This window comes from Lathyrus oleraceus, chromosome 7 (genome assembly GCF_024323335.1).
Source record: "Lathyrus oleraceus cultivar Zhongwan6 chromosome 7, CAAS_Psat_ZW6_1.0, whole genome shotgun sequence".
Classification (NCBI taxonomy): Eukaryota; Viridiplantae; Streptophyta; class Magnoliopsida; order Fabales; family Fabaceae; genus Lathyrus; species Lathyrus oleraceus.
In genome coordinates, this window is record NC_066585.1 from 313,211,498 (window position 1) to 313,232,878 (window position 21,381).

The 21,381-nt window shown below is 42.2% G+C and overlaps 2 protein-coding genes across 2 annotated transcripts; both read right to left on the reverse strand.

Annotated features, from left to right (window-relative positions):
* Window positions 1-7,608: 7,608 nt before the first annotated feature.
* On the reverse strand, window positions 7,609-10,097 carry LOC127103588 (uncharacterized). The gene is made up of 2 exons (XM_051040835.1): window positions 9,888-10,097; window positions 7,609-8,649 (listed from the first exon to the last, which is right to left on the reverse strand). Exons 1-2 carry the CDS (start codon window positions 10,095-10,097, stop codon window positions 7,609-7,611), a joined length of 1,251 nt encoding a protein of 416 aa, XP_050896792.1.
* A 5,373-nt stretch (window positions 10,098-15,470) lies between these two features.
* Window positions 15,471-16,190, reverse strand: LOC127103589 (uncharacterized). Its single transcript, XM_051040836.1, has one exon. It carries the CDS (start codon window positions 16,188-16,190, stop codon window positions 15,471-15,473), a length of 720 nt encoding a protein of 239 aa, XP_050896793.1.
* Between the last annotated feature and the right edge of the window lie 5,191 nt (window positions 16,191-21,381).

The window sequence follows — 21,381 nt, forward strand, 5'->3', positions numbered from 1 at the left end:
CCAAAAAAGGAAGTTAGTGTTTGGGTTGAGAGCCAAACAAACCTCTATTGAAGAGACGGATTGTCCTCAAGACGTCCTAAAAGGATGGACAAGGAGTCCAAGGAGAAGTAAGATTGATCTCGAAAAGATGGTATAGATTGCATGAATGGAGAGTGACCCATGGGATAGAGAAGATAAGTTGATAAATAAGATAGCTCACGAAGAAACCGGGTTCTCCTACCTTCGTACCCTCATTGTACAATGAGGAAATTAGAGCTTTCGTAGTTCAACCCACTAGGGCTGAAAAGAAATTGATTGGAGGCAAGAGGAAATGGATGATTGAGATTGAAATGATTTGATAGTTACTGGATGATGAGAATCATACTAACTTTCAAGTGGAGAGAGAAGAGTCTTTGTAGTTGTTTCTTATAGTGAAGATGAAGACCTTATCAATCGTTAGATTTGAATTGCACTAAAGTCTATGAACGGAGATGAATACGATGAGCGCTAGGTCATACGTTCCATACCCAAAGATACTCAGAATGGGGGTAGGAATACTCCAGTCCCACTCATTCTCTATTACTTAAGGCTCGTGTCACACTATTCTAACTTTGATTTAACAAGTGTTGAAGACGCCACCTTTGAAGTGCTTGAAAGTTGAACACGCCATCTTTGATGTGATTGAATAATCCGCTGCTTGATATAATTAAGGATGCCTTGATTCAAGATCTTGAGTTGAGGCCTTGAGCTCCACAACTTGAAAGAAAAGTCCTACTAAGGGACCAAGGGTCTTTTGGTCACTCAATTAGACTGGGGGATTATACAAGTTCAAAGGATTTAATTAATCAAAATTGCTTTTGATCAATTTAATCGGGGGTTTGGTTTTAGTTTTAAAGGGAACTAAGTTTGGATCTAATTGAAGTTAGTAATTGTTAGAAACTAACTTAAGGGATCATGCATTAGAAGTTGATTGAATATTCTAAGTTAGATTAGAAGTCCTAAGGGGGCATGTCAAAATATTGATTAAAATCATGATTAAAATTCTATGTTAAGTCCTACAATTAATGGCATTCTAATCCTAAGGGGAGCATACAATTTTCAACACAAGATACCCAAAATTTGGCCCATAAGGGCAAAATGGTCAATAATGAAATGTGTCAAATTCTAACGCTGGTTAAAGTTGATTAAATCCCAAGGATGAATTCTAATCCTAATGTTAAAAATGGGATGACTCTAAATTTAATCAAACCTAATTGTTTCTATTTAGAAATTCTAACTAAAAACCTAATTAACATTCTAATTAAAACCTAATTAATTCTAAAGGAAATTCTATTTACCTCCTAATATGCTAAAGATCAAGATTTTCCACCCTAATTAATCTAATATTATCCTAGTTATCCTAATTAAAATGTAAAACCAAAAGAAAATAAAAAAACAAATAAAGGGAAATAGTGTGTGAAGGGTAAAAGGGTGGTGTAAACTGGAATTTGGTTAGTGGGCTGCAGGATAAGCCCAGTGCTGATTTTTGTCTAGCCAGAAAAATCCAATAACCAAAAAACACAGGGGTGCATTTCATGAAATTGGAATGGGCCGTTTGGGCCCAAGCAGCCTATCTGAACCTTCCATCACAGGGGGGTGCAACAATAAACACCCGGTGAATTAGTAAAATGCTAATGGGCCTTGCTGACTAAGCCCAAACTCAACTCTCACTAAACCTGGGGGGTGCACTTAATGAACTAGTGTGTAAATAGTGAATTTACATGGGCCTGGCTGGTAAAGCCAACTCATAACACCTATGTTGACTTGGACAAGTCAACAGAGTCAAACCAAATGGAAGTGTGCGCAACCTTATCACTCACCGTTTCTCTTCCTTGGCTCACCGCACCGGCGGCCGTCGCCGGCGCCGGTGTCAACTTAAGGCCCTAATTCCTACCTCAATCTACTCTCCTAGTCAAGCTGAACACATAAATGGATGTGAATCAGAGAAACACTCTTTGTACTTGCCAAATCGCGCCTCTAAAGTGAAGAACCCTAAAAGTTATGAACTAAATTAAACGGCGTACGCTACGAATCAAACCTCACAGCCATGGGGTTTCCACTCCTTATTCCAAACACTACCTATTGGTGAGAGTAAATCCAGAAAATACGATTGAAACTGAAATTACATACCGGAGAAGACGATCAGAATACTTTGCCGGTGAGTTTTCTGGTCTCGACTTCTTCTTCTTCTCCTTGCTTCGTCTTTTTTCCTTTCGCTGGCTTAGAACAGTAGAAATGAAGAACAATGTGGATTAGCTCAAGCAAATTTGAAGCTTCAATGTGAAGCTTTAATAGCTTTCTGTGAGAGAGAGTAAGAGCTTTGGTGAGGGTGAGAGAGATTGCAGAGAAATGGCTCAGAATTCGCATGGTTCAAAGTGATGAAACTGAGAGTGATGAAGTGTTTATATAGAGTCTAGGTCTGGGATTATTTTTGGATTGGAATTAGGATTGGAGACAGTTATTTAGGCTTGGAGTTAGTTGGATTTGACTCACTGAGTTAACAAAAAACTCAGTTGGTTAGTGAATGAGAAACTCAGTTAGTTATGTTAGTTTAGGTTGGTTAATGAGTGAGTGAATTAGACTGGCTATTGTAGGTTAGTTTAAGTGGAATTGAACATGTTTATGAATGATGATCTACTGAGCAGGTTTTGGTGATTAATGAGTTGAAGTCATGTTAGGTTAGTTCAGTGAAATGATGAAGCAAAAAGGTTAACGGTTCTTTGGCTGTAGCAGGTAACTTTAGAGTTGGGATTAAACCAATCAAGTAGATGCAACCTATTGAACTAGTCATTGAGTGATTTTTAGCCTATGTTTTGATTCAATACATTGCAAGCTTAACATGTACATCCTCTCTTTTGATCAATTCTCATGGATCCACTAATTGTTCATGCTCTTTTTCCCACTGCAAACTTTGATGTTCATTGAATCCACTTCATGGGACAAATTGTTCAGGGCCTGTGATGTGCTTGGTTGGGAAATTCAATGGCTATCACTTGTGCATATTGAGTTGGTAGGTCATCTTGTAAACCATTCCCTATTACCTTGCACTAATTTGATGTTCATATTTGGTATGCTTATGTTCCTATAAATGCAGGTTGTGGTTGATGCTCCATAGGTCCCACTCTCATTGTGGTATTCATTTCCTTGCCTTCTTTTGCTGCAACACATGTCTGAATGGATGGCTTTGGAGGTTTGGCTTCAATTTGCTTCAACTGACTGCTTTCACCAAGAACTTCAATGCAGCTGCTATGCCTTGGCTTGATGATGAGCAGGATGTTGTTGGCTCAAGTTTGTTATGTGGTTTTGCAGTGGTGAATAGGGATAATGCAGGTTATGTGTGAGCTTCCTGCTAGGCTTGAACTGGAACTGACATGAGATTGTGGTATTGCTGCAGGATTTGTGTGATGCTTGACCAATCATGTCATGTTTGCTTAGATGTTGACGGAGGAAGGTCCATAGCATAATATGAATGTATGGTGGTTCAATTCTGATTTGGCCTTGCAGAGATTATGAACTGTGAATGAGTGGGTTCTAGTTTGATCAGTTTATATTTATTTTTGTGTGTGGATATTTTGCAGTGGCATTGTGATGTAGGAATTGCTTTTTGTGCATTGGAGACTTGCACATCATGGTATTTTGGTATGCATCTTGTGATTCAGTTCCTGCATTAGGTTTGCATTGTATTTCTGACTTGTGTTCAACACCATGTGTGCATTATGGCTCAGGGTTCATTGGCTCATGTACAAGTGGGAACCAAACCCTAACTTGGTTGTGGTATGGTCATGATTCATACCTGGTTTAAGCCATGTGCCTTGTTTCATGTCTGCATAAGTTCATCATTGTTTTAGCTTGTGCATTACAACATGGTTTTGACTTTGGTATGATGTAGAACTCTTGACCATCTTCTTGCATTTCATGCCTTGCCTTGTTCCATCATGCCTTCACTCATGTGCTGACTTCACTTTCGTATTATTTCTCACCATTTGTAGGTTGTGGCTTCATGGAGGGTGATGGTTAAACCATGGTAGTGAGCTGGTCTGGCTGCAAGGTCGAATGATGGGTTAACTGCTGATAGTCATGTTGCACGGCTAGTTCTAACTGTGACTTGCCTTACTATTAAGTTGGAAATCCCAAGTGTTTGGATGTGGTGATGTAGTCCAGTTGGCAAGAACCTGGTACCTGATGAAGCTTCAATTTAGTAACACTGTCCATTGAGGTATGTGTGTGATTACTGTTGACTGTTGCATTTTAGCTTAGGCCAGGGTTTATGGTGAACACAGGGCTGGCAAGTTGGGCAATAATTGGTGCGTTGTGGTTTACAGGTGCAGGTTATGGACAAAGTTGATAATTGCAGATTGCATTGGCTTATTGCAGCAAGATTATTGATGTTGCATGTTCAGTGGAGGATGGTTGGCTGCTCGTGATACAAGTTTGTCATGCTTTGCCTGTTTCGACTTCTTGTTGCAGCTGGCTAAGTGATGCACATGTGGAGCATGGAGCTTTTTTGTAGCAATGTTTAACCCATCATGACTTGTTTTCCTGTCAAATTAACATTGTATGGTGTCCTTTTGCAAGATGGTGTGAACATGGCCAAGGGTGACTTGCTAATGAAGTAAATATGATGTACACAAACCAACATGGATTTGGATGGTGAACCAAAGCAAAAGGCTAGCTTAGGTTTTGGATGACCAAAAAGTGGGGAGGTTGACTTTGGTCAAAGTTGACCAAAAAGTCAATTGTTGACCAAAGTCAACAATTGGTCAAAACTTCACTTTTTGGCATTTTCTTTGTAAATGGACAATGGATTATTGATTAGGGTGAAATTTAGGGCACTAGTGTTTAGGGTTGACTTTGGTCAAAGTTGACCAAAAAGTCAACTGTTGACCAAAGAGTCAACTGTTGACCAAAGTCAACAATTGGTCAAAAGTGTCAATTTTGTATTTTTTTATGGAATCATATGTCCTGGTTTAAAATGGATGAAATGGATTGGAATGGTTTTGAAAAATGATTGAAATTGATTTCACAATTGGCTTGAATGTTTGACTTTTGCAAAGAAAACAACTTGACTGATAATGTATATGCACAAGACCATGAAATGAGACCACAAGACTAGGGTTTTGATACAACACCCATGAACCAATGGTATGACCAACAAGTGGCTTAAAACACAGAGGTTTGATCGTTCTGATGACCCAAGATGTGTCCACAACCAAATGAATAGCACCAAAGACTTTGAACTAAGGCCAAGACTCCAAGCTAGGTCAAGCAACTTGGAAATGAACACACAATCAACCCACCAAGTTCCTTTGATTACCATCTCCTGATTAGGGCTTTAGAGGCCAAGATGAGGCCTAGGGAAGCTCCAAGGGATCCTGCCTTGAGAAATTAGGGTTTCACATGCTGTGCTGATGATGTGACCAAACCCATGCTTTTGGATCTTGATACCTAAGTGAACCCTGGCTTCCTGGGCCCAAGTTTATTTTGAGTTCATGAGGAATGGTGCATGTGGATGAGTTATGGATGTATGTAAGCCATATCTTGATCAGGTGATCAGATTCAAAAGTGAGAAAAGGGAGGGCAAATTTAGGGGTACAACAGCTACCCCTATTTAATCTTCTTGGACCTGAACACAAGAATTGCGGAAGCTTTTCGGGTATTCAAGGTAAAAGAGGTTTAAATACCTATGTGCCCGAAATTTTATGGACCAAAGGATTGGCTTTATTACTAGTGTGGAGGATATGTTTTATGCAATGCATGGGGTATGCTTTATTTTTATGATGCATGCTTTTGTAGGGTTGAGTCTTTATTGTGGTCAGGGTTTTGACTCGTCATCAAGAATTTAGAACATGATAGCTGAGAAGTTTCGATTGGTCCCAACACTGCCATCACAGAATCCCCTGCTTGTTAAGGAACACTGAAAGGCTGGAGTCCCCCCAGGGTGCCCCAGTCAATTGAATGTCACAAGCATCCAAGCAACACTACTGTTGAGTCACCCATCACCTATCAAGTTTATCAGATTTCAACGGCAATGCAAATTATCTCTCTTTAATGTAGCCTTTTATTGTTCCCCGAAATTTTAAAGCATTATGTGATTAAGACAAGTCAGTTATTTTGCATACAAAACATGGAACAACATATTGGATGGAATAACTGACATTTATTGATATGGAATCTGTACATATGTTGAGTACAAAAGATGCAAACGCCCTTAATGAGGACGTTGCAAAAATGGAAAAAATAATTGAAATGGCAATGGGAAACATTTTTGTATGATTTTCTCCATTAATTACAACATTGGCCTTAATCTACCGTATAATCGGAATCCCAAGGCCTTGCTTCGGCTGACAGTGACTGGATCGGTCCTTAACCCTCTGATATCTAGCTTGTAGCGTGTATACTTAAGAATCATATCAATGCCTTTATTCCTAACTTTTGCCTGGATATTTCAATTCTTTTTGTCCACCGGGATGCTCCTTTTTGCCTAAGCCGCCCTTTCGGGTTTTCGACTTAGCGGGCTTCAAATATATTCCCTAACTTTTGCATGGACAAATCATTTTTTGGTCCGTCGGGATAGCCATTTTTGCCTAGATTCACCTTGTGAAGATTAATCTAGCGGGCTTTTCATCATTTCTTTTTAGGCATAATATTTTTTGACTATGTCTGCATTCACTGGCGAGGGTAAATCTTTCCCATCCATTGTTGTGAGGATTAGAGACCCACCCGAGAAGGTCTTTTTCACTACAAAAGGACCCTCATAGTTGGGAGTCCATTTGCCTCGCGGGTCTGAGTGAATGGCATAATATCTTTTGAGCACGAGGTATCCAACGTGGTACGACTAAGGAAGAACCTCTTATCAAAAGCTTGTTTGAGATACGTTTGGTACAACTGACCATGACAGACAGCAGTCAAATGCTTCTCTTCAATTAGATTCAGTTTGTCATACCGAGATTGCACCCATTCAGCTTCGTCAAGATCCGATTCCATGATGACCCTGAGTGAAGGAATCTCAACTTCGATTGGTAAGACAACTTCCATCCCATAAACCAGATAGTACGGAGTTGCCCCAGTGGATGTGCGGACTGAAGTTCTGTAACCGTGCAAAGCGAAAGGTAACATCTCATGCCAGTCCTTGTATGTCTTGACCATCTTCTGGACGATCCTCTTGATATTCTTGTTAGCTGCTTCTACGACACCATTCATCTTGGGCTGGTATGGTGAAGAGTTGTGGTGCTCGATCTTAAATTCTTCGCACAACTCCCTCATCATAGTGTTGTTGAGATTACTGGCGTTATCAGTGATGATCTTGCTGGCTACCCCATAGCGGCTGATAATCTCTTTCTTGATAAACCGGGTAACCACTTGTCAAGTGACATTAGCATATGAAGCAGCCTCGACCCATTTTGTGAAGTAATCAATAGCGACTAGGATGAACCGATGTCCATTGGAAGCTTTGGGTTCGATCATCCCAGTCATATCGATACCCCACATAGAAAAGGGCCATGGAGAAGTTAGAACATTCAACGGAGTTAGTGGTACAAAGATCTTATCACCATATATCTGGCACTTATGGCACCTTTTCACAAAGTTGTATCAGTCAACCTCCATTGTCGTCCAATAATAACCAGCCCGATGAATCTTCTTAGCCATAGCAGGACCTTTCGCATGTACACCCTTGCAACCTTCGTGTATGGACCTTATGATTCTACTAGCTTCGTGTTTATCCACGCATCTGAGCAGTACAAAATCATAGTTCCTTTTATACAACACATCACCATTTAGGAAGAACTTAGAAGAGAGTCTTCTTAGAGCCTTCTTATCAGTAATGGATATACCCTCAGGATACTGTCGTTTCTCCAGAAATGTCTTTATGTCATAGAACCAAGGCTTATCGTCAGGATCGGCCTCAATTTCTAGACAATGTGCCGGTTCATCTAAGTGGTCAATCTGGATGGATGGTGCCTCATTCTTCCATTTGACTTTGAACATAGATGCCAGCGTAGCTAGAGCGTCTGCTAACTGATTTTCTTCCCTAGAAATATGATGAAAGGAGATCTCATCAAAATAGGGAATCAGTTTTCTGATATGCTCTTTGTAGGGTATCAACTTGCTATCTCGAGTCTCCCAGTCGCCTTTCACTTGACTGATTACCAGAGCTGAATCACCGAATACCTCGAGGATTTTGATTCTCAAGTCGATTGTCACCTCTAAACCGTAGATACATGCTTCATATTCTGCCATATTGTTGGTGCAGTCAAAATATAATCTAGCAGTGAAAGGGATGTCGAAACTAGTTGGAGAAGTGATAACAACACCTATACCATGACCTCGGGCATTGGAAGCACCGTCGAACACGAGCGTCCATCGCGATCCTGGTTCGGGGCCTTCCTCAGAGCTTACCTCGAGGCCTGGCATAGTAAAATCTCTGATAAACATGATGTCTTCATCTGGAAAGTCAAACTTTAATGATTGGTAGCCTTCAACAGGCAGGTGGGCTAGATAGTCAGACAAAATACTCCCTTTAATTGCTTTCTGGGTCACGTACTGTGTATCATACTCGGTTAGCAGCATTTGCCACCGAGCAATTCTACCAGTAACAGCAGGCTTTGCAAATATGTACTTTATTGGATCCATCTTGGATATCAAAAAAGTAGTGTGGCAAATCATATATTGTCTCAGGCGTCGAGCAGCCCAAGTCAAGGCACAACAAGTCCTCTCCAAAAGTGAGTATCGGGTCTCACATTCAGTGAATTTCTTGCTGAGATAGTAGATAGCATGTTCTTTCTTGCCTGTGTCGTCATGTTGACCCAAAACACAACCCATAGATTCCTCCAACACTGTCAGATACATAATGAGTGGTCTACCAGGAACCGGTGGTACCAGGATTGGTGGTTCTTGCAAGTGCTTTTTTATTTTATCGAATACCCCTTGGAAATCGTCATTCCACACAATTGATTGATTCTTTCTCAATAACTTGAAAATCGGTTCGCAGGTAGCTGTCAGGTGGGATATGAATCTGGAGATGTAATTAAGTCGCCCAAGGAAGCCTCAGACTTCTTTTTCCGTTTGGGGAGCTGGCATATCTTGGATGGCTCGAACTTTGTCGGGATCAACCTCAATCCCTTCTGATTGACTATGAAACCCAGAAGTTTACCTGATCGGACTCCAAAAGTACATTTGGCTGGATTCAGACACAGTTTAAACTTTTAGAGTCTGACAAACAACTTTCTCATATTAACCAAGTGATCTTCCTCAGTTCTGGATTTGGCAATCATGTCGTCCACGTAAACCTCAATCTCTTCATGAATCATGTCGTGAAAGAGTGTTACCATGGCGCGCTGATATGTTGCCCCTGCATTCTTCAAGTCGAATGGCATGACTTTATAGCAGTAAGTTCCCCAAGGTGTGATAAAGGTTGTCTTCTCCATATCATCTGGTGACATCTTTATCTGATTGTACCCGGAGAACCCATCCATGAAAGAAAAGATGGAGAATTGAGGTGTGTTGTCGACCAAAATGTCAATATGAGGCAAAGGGAAGTCATCCTTTAGAGTGGCTCTATTGAGGTCTTGATAGTCTACACATATTCTGAGTTTACCATCTTTCTTAGGAACTGGAACGATATTAGCAACCCACTGCGGATACTCAGAAATAGCTAAGAAGCCAACATCAAGCTGCTTTTTAACCTCTTCTTTGATCTTGAGTGCCATATCAGGTCTGGTCCTTTTGAGCTTCTGCTTAACTGGAGGACATTCAAGATTGAGCGGTAGATGATGTTCAACAATGCTGGTGTCTAACCCTGGCATATCTTGATATGACCAAGCGAAGACGTCGACATATTCACACAACAGTTCTACCAACTCGGAGTGTACATGCTTGGCGAGAGATGCCCCTACTTTCACCTCTTTTCTGTCAGTTTCAGAACCCAAATTAATGACATCCACCGGTTCTTTGTATGGATGAATCTCTTTCTCTTCGTGCTCAAGCAGTCGTGCTAGTTCAGCTGGTAATTCACAATCTTCCTCACTGTCATCTTCAGCTTGGTTGATTGGAAGTCCAGATTCATAGTTGATTTTAGCCATGTTGTAATCAATGATTTTATTTGCTCTGCATATGATGAGCTTATTTTAGTATGCTTTTTTTTTAGAAAAAGTGGAAAAAGAAAAAAGAAATCTTTTTCCATTTCGTTGTTTTTAGTGAAAACGAAAAAATAACTGAAAGAAAAGGAACACGAGTTTTGCATGCAAAAAAGTACTTTTATTTATTTAGATAATACTTTTAAACATGGGGGCCCTTACAAGCTATCCTCTCGTCTCGGGCAGGGACATGGGAAGCTTGAATCCTTGAAGACGTCTGCGAACAAGGATGGGTGCTCCTGGCTTATTACCACTGGACTCTCCGATGACTGCTACGGTATGCTCATTTTGATAGTCGGTGCTGCTGAACTTGACCGGGTTGAATTGCTTTTTCTTTGGACTCACCTTGCGTGTTGCTGGGTGATAGACGATACCAAACCTGTCGCACTTTTCTGCCACATTGACGACCTTACCCCAACCGGGAAGCGGGCCTTTCTTCAATGTCTTCTTGGCACTCTTCGTTGAGGATAGGATGGTAGCGGATGATTGATTGTTGTTGGCGGATGCAGAACTGACATCTTTAAACTCTAGACAATGGAGTGGAACCTCGACGATCCCGTCATCTGTTTCAACATATCTGAAGGAAGAAAGTTCACTGACTAACAAATCCTCTTCCCCACACATAATTACTAGCTTGTCATCTATCAAGTACTTCAACTTCTGATGTAGAGTAGAAGTGACTTCCCCAACGGCATAAATCCATGGTCGGCCCAACAAACAACTGTAGGCTGGGTTGATGTCCATGACTTGAAAAGTAATATCGAACTGGTGTGGTCCAACACAAATCGGCAAATCGACCTCCCCAATTACCTGCCTTCGGGAACCATCAAAAGCTCTAACGATCAATGTGCTGGTTCTCATCTCGGGCCCCTTAAATTGTAACTGACTTAATGTAGATTTTGGCAGTACATTAAGCAAGGATCCAGTATCAATAAGGACTCAGGATAAGAGAGAGTCAGTACATGTGACCGAAATATGTAGTCCTTTGTTGTGGGCCTTTCCCTCAGGAGGTAACTCTACCTCATTAAATCCCAAATACCTACTGGCGGAGATGTTGGCAACCACGTCGTCAAATTGATTAACCGTGATATCTTGCATCATGTGAGCGACATTTAGAACTTTTATCAATGCTTTGCGATGAGCCTCAGAACTCAACAGCAAAGACAAATTTGATATTTTGGAAGGCGTCTGATTCAACTGTTCAACAATCTTGAAGTCACTCTTTCTGATCAGTTTGAGGAATTCCTGACTTTCCTCAAAGGTGATACTCTTCTTGTGATCATCAGACTGTTCCTTTTCAACCATCGACCCTTTCCCTTTGGAGACTTCGGCCTCTGCGGATTTGTCATTGTCAATAACTCTCGTCACTACCGGAGCATTCGTCACGGTCGGAGTGGCGAGTACAGTAGTCTTTGACTGCGAATACACGGCCACTTCGAGTCATTCCTCCCTCTCCAGCGATGTTGACGATCTCTATATTAGGAATGCGGATTTCTTTCCCTCCCAAATACGTTGTAGTCTCATAATTCCAAGGCACTGCCTTGGTATTCTGATACGGAAACGGAGTTGGAACACGGAAATGGATCGGCTGAATCCTCTTGGGAGGAGCTTTAACCTTCTTCTTCCTGTATACAATAGTTATCGGTTCAATTATCGCTACCTCTTCTGCTAGCCGAGCTTTAGAGAATTGTATTAAACCTTGGTCCATTAGTTCCTGCACACACCCTTTTAATTGCTCGCATCTATCGAGATCAAACTCGCATACTGTACAATCTTCATGCACCTCTTCTAAGAACCCAAACTGTTCAAGCTTCTGTAACACAACAGACATCGGAGTCTTCACCTCTTCAACTTTCAGTACGACTTCGGCATTTACCTCCTCAATCACGGCGTTGATTGACGCGCCGCTATGATTCGGCAAAGGATTGGTCTTTACATTCGGTTTTTCTTCGAAGAAGGTCAGGATGTTCTGGTTGATCAAATCTTGAACTTTGCACTTAAGTGCCCAAGAATTTTTTGTGGAGTGTCCTATGAATCCAGCATGATACGCGTACGAAGCATTAGGATCGTGGTTGTTGCGGAATGGAGGAGTGGCCACGGGAAATTCCTTTGGTATGATTGCCCCCACATGAACCAGATAGGGGACTAATTCGGAGTATGGCACCGGGATTTTGTCAAACTGGGGGAGGTTCCCAAAATTGTTCCCTCGGTTCTATGCTCGATTATATTGTTGGTTTGGATTTCTCTGATTGGATGTTGATGGTCGATTGTATCTCTGCGGTTGATACTGGAAAGGCGACTGTTGGTATTGAGCTGCGGCAATGTACTCGTATGGATAATAAGGCATATGGGCTGTCGGAACTCGATGTCGGGGGTGAGCCTTCTCCATCACATCGTGAAGCCCCCATGCGGTCTCTTGTGTACTGACTGCAGCGTGGTCGTATCTGTTATTTTCCCTGACTTCATCCCACTCTCAACATGTTCCCCAATTGTGACCATATCGGCGAAGTTTGTTGATGAACTGACAATCATTTTCTCAAAATATAGCCCATCCAACGTGCCCATGAAAGATGTCAACCAACTCATTATCAGATAGTGTTGGTCGAACCCTAGACTCCATTTTGCGCCACCGTTGAACATACTCTTTGAAGGTTTCATTAGACCTTTGTGACTGGTTCTGTAGTTGAAGCCTTGTTGGAGCCTTGTCAAGGTTGTATTTGTATTGTTTCAAAAATGCCTCGGAGAGGTCTCTCCATGATCGGATCTTCGAGCGCTCCAAATCCATATACCAATCCAAGGAAGCCCCAGTCAGGCTACCTTGGAAGCAATGAATCAGGAGGTTGTCATTATCAATATGCGAAGCCATCTTTCTGCAGTACATAGTGAGATGACTGCGGGGACATCTAAGGCCTTTGTACTTATGGAGATTAGGCACTTTGAACTTTTGAGGCAAAACCACGTTTGGGACCAAGCAGAGGTCTCGAACGTCTATTCCAAAAGAAGAGAAGCCCTTAATGGCCCTTATTCTGTCGTCCAGAAGTTGGTGATATGCCGGTTTGGCCGGATCAACAACGGGAGGAGCGACCTGACTGGCCGGGCGAGAGGCTATATGAGCCATTGGCGCTGGCATGCTCGGGTTGAACCACATTGGCGGGTAAGAGAATCCGGGTGGCACAGTTTGAGCAGCAGTGTGAGGTTGAAAGTACTTCATCCCAGGTTGAGCATTGGGAGCCTGAGGTGCCCCTGCCTGCATATACTCAGATGCAGGGTTCATCATCATGGGCACAGATCCTGCCCCTGGGTAGCCAAAAGGGACGGGGATCTGGTCGGTGCTCGTAGCTTGAGCAGTCTGGTTGGGCAGTTGGAAGTGGAGGTACGGGCCTCAGTAGTCTTCATCGTCGTTAGGGAGGTCATCAAGGACCTGACCTTAGTTGTCCTCTGGGTCAGCAGCAATGACTGGGGTAGTGTGGAGAGCAGGGAGAACCCAAGGGAAACCAGAGTTTCTAACAGTAGTGGCAAGAGCCGAGTGAGGGAAGAAAGCTCCCCCACTGGTGAGGCTAGCAGCAAGGTGAGGAGGCATTCCCCACGGGTAGGCAGAAGCAAGCCTAGCAGGATACATGGGGACCACCTGGCGGTTCCCAGCGTTAGGCACCACAGTTTCCGCCGGAAGATCGACGGTAGTGCCAGCAACAGTATTAGAAATGGTCACCCCAACAACACGGGTGACGTTGGCAGCAATAGAGGCAGGGTTCCTCTGAGATTGGAGGAGCTCCAGGATGGTCTCCATGTTGCCCCTGAAGACATTCATCTCCCCTTGTACCTGGGCAAGGGATTCACGGACAACAGCGTTGTCGGCTTCGTATTCGGCCATGATCTTTGATTTGCTGGAACGGGTGTAGTACGGATGATAAGTCGTCGTTGTTGCTGCAGTAAAACGGTGGGTGTAGGCATTTTGTTTTCTGACAGCTTTGGCAAATATATGTAGTGATGCATGTATGCATGCAAAAGGATTTGATGTGTGCATTCAATATTACTATTATTATTTTGTAAAGACAAAAAATTCCAAGGAATCCGCGAGTCTATTTACACAAGCAATTATGAAGTGAATCAAGAGAGACAGTTTATGAAGCTAATAATCGAGAAACTCTTTTTATTCCATATCAGTAAAACAGAATACAAATACATCAAGAAAATGCCCATCGGCTACAAGAAGATCACATCAGTCCAATTAGACCTCAAGCTACTGAAATACAAGTGACTAGAAACAATTAGATAATAACTCCTCATAGTAAGCTTGTGATTTGGGAGACAGACAAGCGCTCTATTTTCCCAACATCTCACTTTCTTTAAATGGGGGGTTGTTCACAACTGTCTTCCCTCGGTCGGAGGGGTCTTCAGGACGCTCATTCAATTGTATGTTTTTGTCGTTCGGGTTCCCATGTGATTGCTCCTTCAGCTTTTGTATCTCTTCTAGCTTCTGATTCAGCTCGTACTGGTTCTGGCAAAGGGTGACTTCTAGATGTTTGTTACGGCTTCTTTCATCCTTCAACTCCTTCTTACAAGCTTCTAGCAGGCTTTGAAGTTTCTTCGATTGCTCCATGTGTTCTAGTTCTGCTTTAGCAGCCCGTGATTGGGCTTCGGCTAACTGCTTCTTTTTGGTCGTCAGACTGGCATAAGTCCCTTTGAGGGTGTCACCCACTTTGAGTCTTTTGAAAACCTCGGTCTGTACCTCATCATCAGCTTGGCGAACTTGGTCCCTCTTCTGATTCAGATTGAATTTCAAGGTCTCTTTCTCCAATGAGATCTTAGCAAGCTTAGATTTGAGATCGGCATTCTGTTTCTCTAGAGTCTTGATAACCTTCTTTATTTCATCCATCTCAGAATTAGGCTGGTTCTCTAGCTCAGAAGATCGGAGATTCATGGATGGTTCGGGCGGGAATGACAACAAGACCTCACTGACTCTGCTTTTGACCTAACTGGTGTAGGCTTCCTTGGCGATATAATTCTTCTTACCCATCTCTGCTCTTCCTTGAGGAGAAATCGACCCCCAAGCCTTGACAATCTTCTTGATCAACTCTGGCTCTTCGACTCCTTCGTACAAAACAAAACCTTCTACACTTTCGAGATCAGGTTTGTCCACCATAGGATATCCAAGTTGTCGTAATGCTAACCTCGGGTTGTAGTTGATTCCTCCTTTTGTGCCAAGAAAAGGAACATTAAGAAAATCCCCACAATTGAGAATAAGCTTGACACCATCGTACACTCGAGAATACCAAGGAATGTCTTCGTCTTTTAAGGACATGATCCTCTTGGACTACTTCAGATTATCTTCGTTCTCAACGAAGGGCCTTCACTGGGTATATGTGAAATACACAATCTATACAATAAAGGGGTGCAACAGACGATAGTCCCTTTCTTCTTCTGGGTCCTTACGTGAATAGAATAGTAAGTATCAGCAAGGAGAGTGGGAATCGGGTTCTGAGTCAAGAAGATGTGAATAGCAGCCAAGTCTACGAACTCTTCCATATTCGGAAACAGCACAATCCCATAGATGGGTAAAGCTAGATGGGCATTGAAGGCCGTCCAGCTTCCAGCTTCAACGAAAGTGATAGCTTTGTCTACGAGAAACTTAGAGGTGAAGCCATGGACTTCACCTTTTGGTTTCAGGTTCAACTTTATCTCCTTCTTTCCTATATGTAGAGCTTCACCAAGTTCTCGATATTCAGGAAGTTCCTTAGTGTGGATGTAAGGCACCTGGTTCTTTATCCTGATACCTAAAATATGAGAATAATCTTCAAGTGTCGGCGCTAGCTGATAGTCTTGGAAAGTAAAGCACCTCAGTGGTGGATCATAGAACTGCACCAAGGTGTGCACAACGGTGATGTTGACCTCGGTGTTCAGAATTCCCAGCAGGTTACCATGCGTTTCCTTGAAGGAGTCTTTATGAGTCAGGTCTAAATGTGCCCCAAGCCCTCTCAATACAGCCAATGGAGGTTCCACAAACTTGTAATTATGGATGCTCTTCCTCTCGAGATTCATGCTTCACTTCATATGCTTGGTGAATAGACTGGATTCTTGGATTCTTGGAAAACATGCATATGCAAAAATTTGGTCATGATGAATGATAATGCAATGATAATATGATAATAAGTCGCATGGGGTCGGAACCCTGGCAAGCTCTGGACAATCTGTAAGTGCCACATGGTGTAAGTTCAAAAGATCGACGTACATGAGTATCGGGGTAGGTAGAGTCTACGGTTTCCTGCAATGAAAACCCATATCCCCCTCACAGGTGTGGACTATGCTCCAAGGTGGTCCCTATAATGTCTCCCAGAGTCATTGACTCAAAATGAAAATACCCTGCCATAGTGAATACTCATAGGACAAAAGTACTTCCAAGTGAATCTAGTCTGGGTGTGGTTCTCGTGACCCCCAACGTGCGAAACGCAGGAATACACGACTATCCACGAGTCTATCCTATGTGTATACTAAGCTTAGGGTTGACCAATGTCTCATGGTCAACTTGACCTTTTATTGGAATTTTATTTCTCATTTTTAATTTATTCTTGATTTATTTTTGACCTAGTTTGCTTGGTTGACTTTTCATTTGACTTCTATTTTATTTCAATTAATTTATACACTAATTTTCATTATTTCTAAAATCTTTTTGGGGGATGATGATGTCCTGACCCCACCTCATTTAATTTATTTTTTCATAATTTATTGAATTAATTTACTATTTATTTGATAATTTTTAAGTTGACTTGATTTTATAGTTGACTTTTTTATGATTGATGTTTGACATAGGGATTGCTTAGGGCAATTGAAGAGATCTTTTGATCCTCCCTTGTTCATATCATGTGCCACATATTAGAGGCCTTTCATCTTGATTTTATTTGATCCTTGCATCATTTCCCGATTAAATTATTCATTGATTCTTTGTGTGCATAGTTTCACTTGTCTGATTCATCTGATATTTTTTATACTTGTTTCTTCCATACATGCTTCCATTGTTTGATTGTTTAACATGTTTATACTCGTCATACATTGTCTAATGCTCATTATTTCATTCTTTGATTATTTGATTTGATCATATGCTTGTTTATATATCTTATCTGTCTGATTAACAACTGCTGCCTACTTGTATGGTGTATGAGGCATTTATTCTTATTTATTTAATTGCCATGAACAATCCCCATTCATAACAAATGTATCCCCCTCCCATGAAGTGTATAATGTTTATTCTTTCATTCTTTATTCATCTGTTAATACAAAGAATTAAAATGAGCATCCGATAAGCATTTCAAAACAAGATCAAAACCTCGATCCAACGTCGAGTAATCATTTTTCAAAACTTAACAGAACCAACACGTATTCATCCACCCTTTTGTAAGTCAATTGCTTTATGCATCGCCATCAACCTTGTAAGTCGATTGCTTTATGCATCGCCATCAACCTTGTAAGTCGATTGCTTAATGCATCGCCATCTACCCTTATCCCTAGCACCTCTCCTTGCTCCATTCGTCGATTCTTGTTCCGTTTAGGTAGCACCCATTAGGTAGAACCCTTTGTATGATAAAATAGGTAGGACTCCCATATCCTTTGTATGATAATATAGGTAGGATTCCCATATTCTTTTGCATGATAACATAAGTAAAATTCCCTCATTACTTTGCATGCTAACATTAGGTAGATGTTCCCATTTGTAAATCATAACACTTAGGTCCACATCGCATGACAACTCTAGGGCAGAGCTTCCCCATTTTTTAGACCTTCCGTGCGTCTCCGATCCTATGGCATGTCAATTCGTTCTATTGCAAAGAGGTAACTGCCTAAGACTCGATTCAGCGATCTGCGACACCTGCTGCTAGGACGTGAACACATTGCCCACTCTCCTTTGAAACAACTGGTGTCCTCCTTTGTAAGTCCATGTTCAGATGGCAATCCCTATGTAGCCGAACTATGGCAACTCTGATTCTCATGTTCAGATGAGATACGTAGGCACAAGATGCGATGTCTTGCCGAGTTTTTTTTACTAACAACTAATCCTTGCTTTCGCCTTTGTTGCGATTCTTTTTCTCTCGCCCTCGTTGCGATCGAGACCTTCCCTTTCTCTTGCCCTAGTTGCAATCGAAACCCTTGATCCCTTAGTTAGTTGAACTACATTTTGCTCTGATTCTCATTCCAGATGAGATACGTAGACACAAGACGCGTTGCCTTAGCGAGCACACTTCTCTTTCACCCATAGGTAGCCGAGCTATGAAGACTCTGATTCTCATATTCAGATGAGATACGTATGCAGTGGATGTGACATCCGTGCGAGTCATTTCTTTTGACCCTCTTTTAGTAAATAGTACATTAGATAAACACACACCCTTTAGACAAGAACAACAAGAGTGGATCCCGTAGAGTACTACGGATACGTAGGGGTGTTAATACCTTTCCTTCGCATAATCGACTCCCGAACCCAAGATTTGGTTGCGAGACCTTGTCTTTTCCTTTCCTTTCTCCAGGTTTACTTCGAGCGTTTCCTTTCCCTCCTTTGGGATAAATAACGCACGGTGGCGACTCTTCTGTCATTCTTTTCTCGCCGGTTGTTTTTTCGCACCTATATTTTTTAGGCTGCGACAGCTGGCAACTCTGCTGGGGAACCGGTTTCCCTAAGCGAGTCCCTCCTAGCTTTTGTAGGTTTCTTGTTTGTTGGGTGTTTATTCTTTTGTACAGTTATTTACTTTCAGCATTTACCTGCTTTATCTTATTGCATTGTACATATCATTGCTTGTATCTGTTGGCTCTGTTGTTGGGTTGGTTGTTTGTTGGGGTGGGATATTCTATGAGAGATAAGCCCACTACCCAGGCTTGAGTGTACACATAGGTGTTAGAGTGGATAGTCATGAGGCTTGCGTGGTATGTTGCTACGTTAAGTCGTTCATGAGACCCACATCCAGACGAGGTTTCTTTTGGATATATTTTGTCCTATGGGTATTCCATAACGACAGATGTTCCTCTAGAAATCATCGACTCTGGTGACCATTTCCCGAGGACTCAGTCAAGGCCTCTCCTCCAAGACATGATTATGTTAGCTCTAGTGGGCGCATTCTCGCTGCTCAATCCGAGGACCCCGAGACTGGGAACTTGCTTTAGGATATCCTGTTGAGGGGAGTCAGTGGAGGTCTTTTGTCCCGTAATAATACCAAACCTTCAGTGGTAAACATATTATTCTCGACTGAAGGGCTGAAGCCGACAAACTTCTGTTCTTAGAACCTACCAGTGAGGGGCGGGCTAAATTCAGGGAACCTTAACCTCCAACCAACCCGGTTTTCTGGAGCACAGTTTTGGTCTTGTATTATATTCCTCAGTGGGTTTCTCTTCAGACAGTGCAACCCGACAAATGTTCAAGCAGATACAGCAATCTTGGTTTCCATGTCACTGCATTGCATCACATCATTCTGCATTCATATCATTTAACACATGTTTATCCATTTCTAGGGGGTTTACATCTTCTTCTTGATTCCGGTCGGGGTTTTCCTGGTTCTCTTAAGATGGATATTGTCAGAAAGAGACATGTCGCCTACAAGTTTCCGGTGGTCTGTCTGGAGCCTATTTAACAGTTGATGAAGTTAATGGACAGTGGTTCTCTAGAAGGATTCCGGAAGGAGTACGGTTTGATTCTAAGTTTCGTCACGGTTCTTTCCAAGGATCAACATGATGCTCTCTTCATACTGCTGAAGTTCTATGACCCTCCATTGAGGTGTTTCACATTCCCGGATTATATTTTGGTCCCTACTTTGGAGGAGATTGCCAGTTTTCTCAGAGTCCCTATCAAGTCACAGTTATTGTTCTACAGTTCTGAGTTTCTGCCTGATCTCAGCATGGTTGCTTCGGCCACATATTTAGGGAAATCAGTCTTGAAGGCTAATATGTGTCAGAAGGGAGGAGTCAATGGTTTTCATTTGAGTTTCTTAGTGGGAGAAGCCAAGAAGAAGCTTGAGGATGGTGATAAGAGGGGTTTTAATGCTGTGTTGGCTCTTTGTGTGTATGGGATTGTCCTGTTCCCTAATGTTGCAAAATTTGTGGACGTTAACGCAATACGCCTCTTTGTGTTGGGAAATCTAGTGCCGACCTTGTTAGGAGATTTCTTTCATTCAGTGCATCATAGGAATGAGAATAGAAAAGGAGGATTGTTGAATTGTTGTGCGCCTTTGTTTTATAAGTGGTTCAGTTCTCACCTACCCAAATCAGGAGCGTTCATTGATGTCGGGGACTCGTTGAGTTGGTCGAAGAGATGATGGGGTTGAGAGCTGAAGATATTCATTGGTGGTCTGACCGGAGCTTGCTTCGAGCGGATATTATTCACAGTTGTGGGAACTTCCCAAATGTACCGTTGGTAGGGAGAAGAGGAGGAATCAACTATAATCCTTCTCTAGCAGTCAGACAGTTCGGATATGCTTTAAGAACTTCGCCTTTGGAAAATGATGTGGAAGAATCTCTGTTTTTCCATTCTTCGCCTAATTTGACTGTATCCCTTAAGGCAGCAGAGGCCTGGCTCAAGGTGATTAAGAGAGGGAGAACTGTGCTTAGAAAAGGAGATTGTAGAACTTACCCTCAGTATGAAGATTGGCTTCAAGGAAGAGTCGAAGAGTTTGGTCTGCCGTTTCCTATGGAAGAACCTTTGTATCCACCTACTCCTGAGCAGTCAACAATGGTGAGCCGAGAGGAGTATGACAAATTGAAGAATTCCATGGAGGAACTTCAAACTGAAAACTCGGAGTTGAGTGTGAAGTTGCAAGACTGTATGCACTTGTACCATGAGGCGGAATATCAGAAGGGGGAAGCTACCAGATCGCAAGAGGAAGCAGAGAGGAAATTAGCTGTGGAGGTGGACTTCTTCAGGAGACCGACAAAGCCTTGGGATCATCCAGTTTTGAGTTGAGGCGAGTCAAACAACAGTTAACAGATGCTCATGGTAAGTTAGCAGGGTGGCAAGAGCAATGGGATGCATTTTCAGCTTCTAGTAAGGCAAAAGAGGAGGAGATGGTGGCCGAATTGACTGGTCAGATGGAGAAGTTGAAGATTATGCTGAAAGAGAAGAACAATGAGCTCCAGTGTGCCCGTTCGGCCAATGGCTACATCACAGATCAACTCGACAAAGCTCGAGAACAGATTGAAGAACTCAAGGTGCTGGCGGGTTTGAAGAGGTCTAAACTTGAAGAGGTATTCGGAGAAGACG

Excerpts from the sequence above, each read along its gene's own strand:
- LOC127103588 (XM_051040835.1), bottom strand. The coding sequence starts at position 10,097 with ATGGCTAAAATCAACTATGAATCTGGACTTCCAATCAACCAAGCTGAA. Across the intron at positions 8,650-9,887 it reads GGGCATCTCTCGCCAAGCAT|ATGGATCCAATAAAGTACAT; the intron begins GTACACTCCGAG and ends TTGATATCCAAG.
- LOC127103589 (XM_051040836.1), bottom strand. The coding sequence starts at position 16,190 with ATGAATCTCGAGAGGAAGAGCATCCATAATTACAAGTTTGTGGAACCT.